The sequence below is a fragment of the Microtus ochrogaster genome, unplaced genomic scaffold, assembly GCF_000317375.1.
Source record: "Microtus ochrogaster isolate Prairie Vole_2 unplaced genomic scaffold, MicOch1.0 UNK90, whole genome shotgun sequence".
NCBI classification, from domain to species: Eukaryota; Metazoa; Chordata; class Mammalia; order Rodentia; family Cricetidae; genus Microtus; species Microtus ochrogaster.
This window is the reverse complement of record NW_004949188.1, coordinates 677,377-685,666: the sequence shown is the minus strand read 5'-3', so window position 1 is coordinate 685,666 and position 8,290 is coordinate 677,377. Positions and strand designations below refer to the sequence as shown.

The following is an 8,290-nucleotide window of genomic DNA, read 5'->3' as shown; positions in this document are numbered from 1 at the left end:
CGAGACCAGCCTGGTCTACAGAGCTAGTTCCAGGACAGGCTCCAAAGCCACAGAGAAACCCTGTCTCGAAAAACCAAAAAAACAAAACAAAACAACAACAACAACAAAAAAAAAAAACCAGCAAAACACCTGGGCTTGGTCTACAGGCCTTTATCCCAGTGCAGAGTAAGCTAAGGCAGGAAGATAAGTTCAAAGCCAGCCTGGGCTACATGATATATTAGTTAGGATTTCTATTACTGTGAGCAAAAGCAAAATCGAGGAAGAAAGGGTTTATTACACTTCTACATCATAGTCCATCATCAAAGGGAGGCAGGAGTTGAAGCACTTGGCTGTGGAGGGAAGCAGCCGCCTGGCTTTCTTATCTCAGGACTACTTGCCTCCCCCGATGCACTATGTCCCCCACTGAGCTGGGTCCACCCACACTCATCATTAATCAAGAAAATGTACTACAAACTTAGCTACAGACAAGTCTTTTGGAAGCATTTTCTTAGTCGAGAGTCCCTTTTCCCAAATGACTCCAGCTTGAGACACCATGACATAAAACAGCACACATGGCAAGAATCCACCTCCATCTCAAAAACACACATCAAAAATAAAACAGTCAACTTGGGACAGAGATGTAGTTTCATGGCAGAGTATTTATCATGCAGGAAGGTCTATGTTCTAGGCCCAGTATCTCAAATAAATGAATACTAAAAAGCCAATTTGAAGGCAGACAGTGGTGGTGTCCTGGGTAGTGATGGCAGAGGCAACTGCATCTCCATGAATCTGAGGCCAACCTGGTCTACAGAGCATGTTCCAAGACAGCCAGGGCTACACAAAGAAACCCTGTGTCAATGAAGCAAAATGAAACATAATAATAATAATAATGCCAATTTTAATAAACCAAATACCTGAGTCCCGTTGCTTCTTCTTCTTCTTATACATTTTATCTTTCCCTGAGAAATCTGAAAGCAACAAACAAATTCTATAGCTGTTGCCAGCACTTTATGTCCCCGCGTGTACCCAGTGGTCTCCCTCTTCCACAGGGCCCATCTGGCAGCCCGATGAGGGGAGTCAGCTTAATTCCTGCAGGACGTGGACTGGGGCACCAGGTCATAGCCATCTTGGGCAATGGCCAGGTAGGAATTCCGACCCTTTCCCTGTGTGAAGGAACTATCTTTGTCCTCCTCAGGACCTCTACTCTAGTCTCTGGGATGGAGACGACTGTGCTCCACCCCACCCCCACAGCGCCCAAAGTTATGTATCTGGGGTGTGGGGTACTTGGAAGCTTTTGAGAGACCACTGGTGAACCACCAAAGTGACTTTAACCAGGGCCACCTGGGGCAGGGGTGTCGCTTCTGGTCTTCGGGCTGTGGGACTCAAGGCAAGCCAGAACCAACCTGGGCCACAGCAGAGACGAAGTCACTCTGTCCTTAGTAGGGACGAGATCAGCTTGCATCTGATGGGGAATAATAGCCTAAATTACTTGCGTGACATTTTGAGAAAATGACCACATCGTCAGACACGGGATCGTGTGGCCGAATGGCGCTGGGGGACCCGAAGGCCTGAGGTCCGGCACCGTGGACGCAGCGCTCCCCGCAACCTGCCCCAAGTGACCGACAGCAGTAACACCCCCGCACTCCCACAAAGCGAGACAGAACAGGGCACAGCGGCGCGAGCCACGGCCCTCCGTCCGTCACGCCCGTCACGCCGCCGCGCCCTCACACCTGCAGCCCTCCACCTCTTTCCCGCCCCACGCACGCGCAGCACCCTCACCGCGCCTTACGCATGCTCCTCCTCCTCTCCGCGCGCGCCTCATATCAGGCGCATGCGTGTCCCCGTACTGCCTGCCGGGGATTGTAGTTTAGTGACTGAGATCCCGCGAATCCTGCGGCCGTGCTCCCGAAGGCCAAGGCGGAAGCCGGGCTGCCAGAACTCGCGAATCCCGGGGGCCGGGCTCGGAGGAGGGACTCCGAGCTCAGGAACACGGCGAGCTCAGAGACCCAGCTTCAGGGAAGAGGCAGGGCAAGGCCAAGGATCAGGGGCTGGTAGTACGGGCTTCGACCCGGGAAGATGCACAAGAGGAATGGACCCCCGGCACCCCCGGGCCGAGGCGCTGTCACCGCCCGCCAGGTGAGTGTGCGCCCCTCTGCCCACCTGGGGGGGGCGGTCTCCTCCCACCCTTCCTCAAGGTCTCTCCTCACCCTTCTTCACACTCGAAGGGAGTGCCCCACCCCCAGAAAAGCCTGATTCTCGCCACCAGGTGAGCCTAGGTCCCCGCCCCCCGAGGTGAGGCTCGCTCCCGACTGTAGGGCCTACTGGCCTGGGCCATCCAGCTTCTGGCTCCCCACCCTGGTTATGGGGAACACCTGTTGCTGCAGTAGTTTCAGCCTGGAAGAGACAGCAATCAGACCAGCTTTTCAAGCCTTTGAATCAGCTGGGCCAGGCCACACTCCTTACTCCCATTGTATGGATGAGTACACCGCGACTCTGGGAGACAAGTCAACTAACCAAGGTCGGAAGAATGAACAGGCTGGCCAGACAGAAATGTCGGTCCAGAGGCGTACAGGAAAACCTCCAGGACTTTGGCCCAACGTCATGCTCCCAGATCCAGACAGAGCCTGTGAGATTTTGATTTGTCCCAACTTTGAACCAGAGAGCCCAGGGCCTAACTCAGTGTTCAGGTCTGAATCTGTCTGACTACCGGTTCCCTCCTGGCCTTGGTACGCTTGACAGATGTATTTGTGACTCTGAGGCTCAGTCTTCCCACCTGTGGAATGGAGGCCTGGAAGAGTCCTTAAATGGCATGACAGTTGTAAAGACTTATTGAGATATCTATGGAAAATGCTAGGACATAGTATGTTAATCATTATTCCCAGTAGGTGGAGCCATACATAATTGCTAATATTTGGCCAATTTGGACCTATAGAAAGGGTAATTTTATGTAACTCATCATATTCTATTGGTCATTAGCCAAAACAGAAAGGCAGGTCTCTAGAAATGATCCAGTTTCAACGCTGTGGTCAGGGCTTTCATTTTTTATTTTTTTTCCCTTGCCATGCTGGGAATGGAACCCAGGGCTTTGCACATGCTAGGGTTAGAATTAGCACTTTATTGATGAGTGCATCTACCAGCCCCACTCTGGTCCATTCTAGGCAGGTTCTCTGCTGCCGAGCCTTGCGCTTAATTACTGTGGCTTGCTTGGTCTGTGTGTCTCAGCCTCCTAGTCTCCCCAAGAAACAGTTTACGTTTAGAGATTTGGTTCCTACCTTCCGTGGGGACTCTCTGGATCCTTCCTGGCTACCTGGGGCTGAATGGTGTACAGAAGGTCTAACTGGACAATGGTTATACCCACAGCTCGGCCTGCTGGTTGACTTTTCCCCAGACGGCCTGATGATCCCTGAGGATGGGGTAAATGATGAGGAACTGGAGGCTGAGTTCTTGGCTTTGGTGGGGGACCAGCCCCAGGCCCTGGAGAAACTCAGAGGCAAAGGTGAGATGCTCAACACACTTGAGAACTTGGAACTTCTGCTGCGGACAGCACTGGAGCTGGGCACTGGGTTAGAAGTGGGGGAGAAAAACAAGACATCCCCCGCTTCCTGGAGTCTGGGGTCTAGGTGACAGGGTCAGTTGTGGATGCAGCTGAGCCTTATCCAATCTGTTTTCTGCCACAACTTTCCTTTTTTTTTTTTTAAGAAATTTTTTGTGAGTCTGTGTGAGTATACCACATGTGTGCAGACAGACATACACGAGAGGTGGCAGAGAGTGTCAGATTCCCAGAGCTGAGGTTACAGGTAGTCGTGAGCCACTCCGTGTGGGTGCTGGGAGCCAAACTCAGGTCCTCTGCAAGGGCAGTATGCACTCATACCCCAAGACATCTTCCCAGCCCTGAGTAACTTCAGTATTCACAGTGGCCCTAAGCACAGTGTTGCTTGGTGTTTCGAAGCTGGGGTGGTAACCCTGTCCCTTTGGGAAGTAACATGCATGTTAGCTGGGAGCCTCAGGTCTGTTGGTCACCCGTTCAGGTGTGTGCACTGGTCAACATACAGTAAATCTTTAGATAGAAGCACACAGACGGCAAGGTTGTGGGTTACTGGTTAATAAACCATGGCCAGAGGGCCAACAAGATGGCTCAGTGGGTAAAGAAGCTTTCCCCGAGCCTGACAGCCCTGTGTTCAGTCCTGGGGGTTCAGTCTCCAGGACCCATGTGGTAGAAGGAAAGAAATGATCCTGGAAAATTGTCCTCTGACTTCTACACATGCGCTGTGGCACAATATTTGCACATATGCATGTGTACACGCAAGCTAAATAAATATAAAATCCAACCTTAGTAGTATTTCCCGGTATTTGGCAAAGCACTCTCTTACAGAACTGTACAGAGTGCTGTTTCCTTAAACATACGCACCACACCAACAAAAGCCTGCTTGACTGGTGCTTTTGTTTTCTGTGTTTTCACCTACCTACATCCAAATTGCATGATGCTCTGGATGCCAGGATAATATCTGAGCTGCCTTCTCCAGGATGAGTGTCACTCTGTCCAGTGTATCCAGGTTGTATCTGCCACACAGGTGACCTGCTAGCTATCGTGTGGCTGTCCAGCCTATCCGACGAGCTGCATGGAAGCCTTTATTTTACTTGATCCTATCCCAAGCACAAGAATGTGCAAGCCTTGGGAGGAAAGTGCTGCTCTCTGCGGATGAGGCAGGGTCGGTGTAGGCTTTTCTGCTCCCAGAATTTAATTCAGCTTTAGTTCCCACAGTCTACTGTTAGGTTATTGCTCTCCTGAAGCCCAGGGAAGTGAAGTAACCGCTCAAGGTCATACAGTGAGAGCATTACAGAGCTGAGGTTCGAACTCAGGTGCCTGACAGCATAGCGGAGACTGGACAGGGAAGAAACAAATGCTTGGAGGTTGGGGTTGGCAGGCGGCAGGTGGCGACAGTCTCGAAGGGCTCCGCAATGGTGGCACGCCACGGTGCTCAGGGAAAGGGGTCTGTTCTTCAGGGCCCTGAGTGTGGGGTGGCTGGCTGAGGCTCTGGGAGGATCCTGCTCTAGCTGAGGCTTTTTCTTGCCTCCAGGTCCCTTGCCAATGGAGGCCATTGAGAAGATGGCCCGGCTCTGCATGAGAGACCTGGATGAGGATGAAGAGGGGGCTGATGAGGATGATGTGGAGGCTGATGAGGACCTGCTGGTGAGCACAGGGCCAGGACATGTGGCAGTTTACCATCCCAGTGCCCTGGCCAGCAACCTCTTCCTCCTACCCTGGCCATGTATCCCTGCAGGCAGAGCTAAATGAGGTCCTTGGGGAGGAACAGAAGGCTGTGGAGCCCCTGAAGTCTGTGGCCCAGGTATGCCTTCCCTAAGTCACACATACACACACAGTCTGTGTTTAAAGGCTCACCTCTCCCCCCCTTCTACATGTGATCTTGGGCACAGGTGACATGCTACCTCTGAACCTCTGAACTGTGGTGTCTCCACCATTAGGGGTAGGAAAGATTGTTCCAGGGGAAACGTGTTCATACTATGAGGGGCAGTTAAGGTGGTCTAATTGGGGTCACCACCCAGATTGAACCCCAATCTTCCTGTAGCCAAAGCCTTCAGGTTCCAACCCAGGAGTAGAGGCCATGTTGCAGGAGAGGCTAGCCCTCTACCAGTCTGCAGTGGAGAGTGCCAGGCAAGCTGGGGACAGTGCCAAGATGCGACGCTATGACCGGGGGCTCAAGGTGAGCAGGCCAAGGGCAGGGTGCTAGGACTCTGTCTGGACCCAGGAGTGCTGAGCTCCGAATTCCTCTCACTCATGCCCACACCCTGTTTCAGACACTGGAAAACCTGCTGGCCTCTTCCAGGAAGGGCAACATCATCAATGAAGCAGACATCCCGCCACTTGTCACACTGGGGAAGGGACCAGCAGCCGGGCACAGCCACACCCATGCTACTCCTCACCTGGCTCCTGTGAACCTGCCAGCCGCAGAGTCCAGCGTCACCTTGGAGACCCCATCTACCACCACACAAACCCCTGCCAAGCCTCCCGGTAAATGGTGGGAAGGGCCAGGGTGATACAGCAGGGTCTGTGTGGGCTCTTGAGAGACCTCAGAACATGGGCTGTGCTTACAATATTATTTGACCATGAAGGGGAATGTCATACTTTTTTAGCGTGCTCTCACATGGAAGAGCCATTAGGACATGATGTCGAGTGAAGATGCTATAGAAGACAGGACACTAATCCCATCCCCAGGAAGGCCCCAGGGTTGTCAGACCCATGAGCACAGGAAGTGGAATGGCAGGTGGCATGCTGGGGGGAGGTCAGGAGGGAGTGTTTAACGGAGGTGGAGTTTTAGTTTGGAGAAATATGTTATAGAGTTGGTGGGGGTGGCTGTACTATTTTGTGGATGTGTATAAGGCCACCAGACTATGCACTAAAGAGTTCCAGGACAGCCAGGGCTGTTACACAGAGAAGTCCTGTCTTTAAAAAAGGTAGTTAATAGGTAAGGAGATGGCTGTCAGCAGGTAAAGTCCCTGCTGTATAAGAATGAGGTTATGAGTTCAGATCCCAGTGCCTGTGTAGGAAGGGGCATGGTGCTATGTCTTACAGTCCCAGCAGTGAGAATCAGAGACAGGAGGATGCTTGAGGCTGCTGGCCAGCCAGTCTGGCCAGTCGGTGAGCTCCAAGTTCAATGAGAGACTATCTCAGAAAGCAGCTGAGGAAGACACAATGAGCCAGGCATGTCGTCACATACGTATCAGTTCAGTACTAAGGAGCCTGATGCAGGAGGATCGCACTTGGAGGACAGCTGGTGCTATAGGAAGACCCACCTCAGCCGGGGGAAGAAAGACCTGGGAAGTGGATAAAGGCTGAGGCCCAGAAGAGGTGGAAAGAGAACCAAGTGCACAAAATTGTCAGCTGACCACCACATGACAGTATAAGAATTTTTGAAAGCTTTTTTAAAATTTTTTAGTTATTTATTTTGAGTCAGGGTCTCACTGTGTAGCTTTGACTGGCCTGGGAGTCATGCATAGACCTGGCTGTGAACTCACAGAGATATAACTGCCTCTGCCTCCTGAGCTCTGAGATTAAAGGTGTACGCCACTTTTCCTACCCCCCTCCCCAAAAAGAAAAGTATAAAATTTTGAGTGTTATGTATTTTACTCTAATTTGCAAAATAAGTAGAGCCTGGCAAGCTGACACACACCTTTTAGTCCTGGTGCTTTGGAGGCAGATCACTTTGAGTTCAAGGCCAGACCAGCGAGGGCTTTATAAGACCTCGTCTCACCCCTGGAGAGATGGCTCAGCAGTTAAGAGCATTTTTGCTCTTGAAGAGGACCCAGGTTTGGTTCCCAGTTCCCACATGTGGCTCACAACTGTCTGTAACTCCAGGTTCAAAGGAACTGAGGCCCTCTCTGGCCTCCAAGGGCACCAGGCACTCATGTGGCACACACACGTCTGCAGGCAAAGCATCATACACGTGAAACAAATGAATCTAAACATGTTCATTAAAGTAAATGTTGTTGAGTTTCCAATCACTTTTAAATTCACTTTATTTATTTTGGTTTTTTTGAGACAGGGTTTCTCTGTGAAATAGTCTTGGCTGTCCTGGAACTTACTCTGTAGACAAGGCTGGCCTCGAACTCAGAGATTTGCCTGCCTCTGCCTCTCAAGTGCTAGAATTGAAGGCGTGCACCACCACTGCCTGGCTAAATTTTCATTTTTTAATTGGGGGTGGGGTTGTCCATGCCACAGAATGCTTGGCAAAGATCAGAGGATAATCCTTGTGAGTCAGTTCTCTCCTCCCACCATGTGGATTCCAGGGTTCAAACTGAGGCCACCAGGTGGTAGCAGATGCCTTTACCTGCTGCATTTCCTGGTCAGAAAGACTGGAGCCAATGGTATAGTTAGCCTAGCATGTGGGAGGCCCTGCACTCCACCATCAGCCCTGAAAACACCAGATGCCATAAAGCAGGAAAAGGCTCACAGTCGCAGTCATCTCTTTATAATGCTCATAGTTTTAAGGTACTTTAATAGTTTAAGAAGATCTCTGACAGATTAAAAGGGGATATAGCAGGTTTTTTTGTTTTTTGTTTTTCTTTTTCGAGACAGGGTGTCTCTGTGGCTTTGGGCCCTGTCCTGGAACTCACTTTGTAGACTAGGTTGGCCTCGAACTCATAGAGATCTGCCTGCCTCTGCCTCTCGAGTGTGGGGATTAAAGGCGTGCACCACCACTGCCAACCTTTATAGCAGGTTTTAAAGAATTCTGGGGGAGCCGGGCGGTGGTGGCGCACGCCTTTAATCCCAGCACTCGGGAGGCAGAGGCAG

General features: G+C 51.3%; 2 protein-coding genes across 3 annotated transcripts in view; one reads left to right on the top strand and one right to left on the bottom strand.

Moving 5' to 3' along the window:
* Window positions 1-1,735, bottom strand: part of CUNH19orf57 (chromosome unknown C19orf57 homolog) — a 25,215-nt gene extending 23,480 nt beyond the window's left edge. The window contains exons 1-3 of one of the 2 annotated variants that reach the window (XM_013355077.2): window positions 1,710-1,735; window positions 1,383-1,441; window positions 894-947 (exon numbers count right to left, since the gene is read on the bottom strand). In XM_013355077.2, the coding sequence (XP_013210531.1) occupies window positions 894-927 (34 nt within the window). In that variant the 5' untranslated portion in view covers window positions 928-947; window positions 1,383-1,441; window positions 1,710-1,735. The other variant, XM_013355076.2, reaches the window with a different exon arrangement.
* A 110-nt stretch (window positions 1,736-1,845) lies between these two features.
* Window positions 1,846-8,290, top strand: part of Cc2d1a (coiled-coil and C2 domain containing 1A) — a 17,920-nt gene continuing 11,475 nt past the window's right edge. Inside the window, exons 1-6 of the mRNA XM_005370934.2 lie at window positions 1,846-2,115; window positions 3,340-3,475; window positions 5,058-5,170; window positions 5,262-5,327; window positions 5,568-5,702; window positions 5,797-6,010. Coding sequence (XP_005370991.1) covers window positions 2,056-2,115; window positions 3,340-3,475; window positions 5,058-5,170; window positions 5,262-5,327; window positions 5,568-5,702; window positions 5,797-6,010 — 724 coding nt within the window. The 5' untranslated portion in view covers window positions 1,846-2,055. The remainder of the gene's footprint in view (window positions 2,116-3,339; window positions 3,476-5,057; window positions 5,171-5,261; window positions 5,328-5,567; window positions 5,703-5,796; window positions 6,011-8,290) is intronic.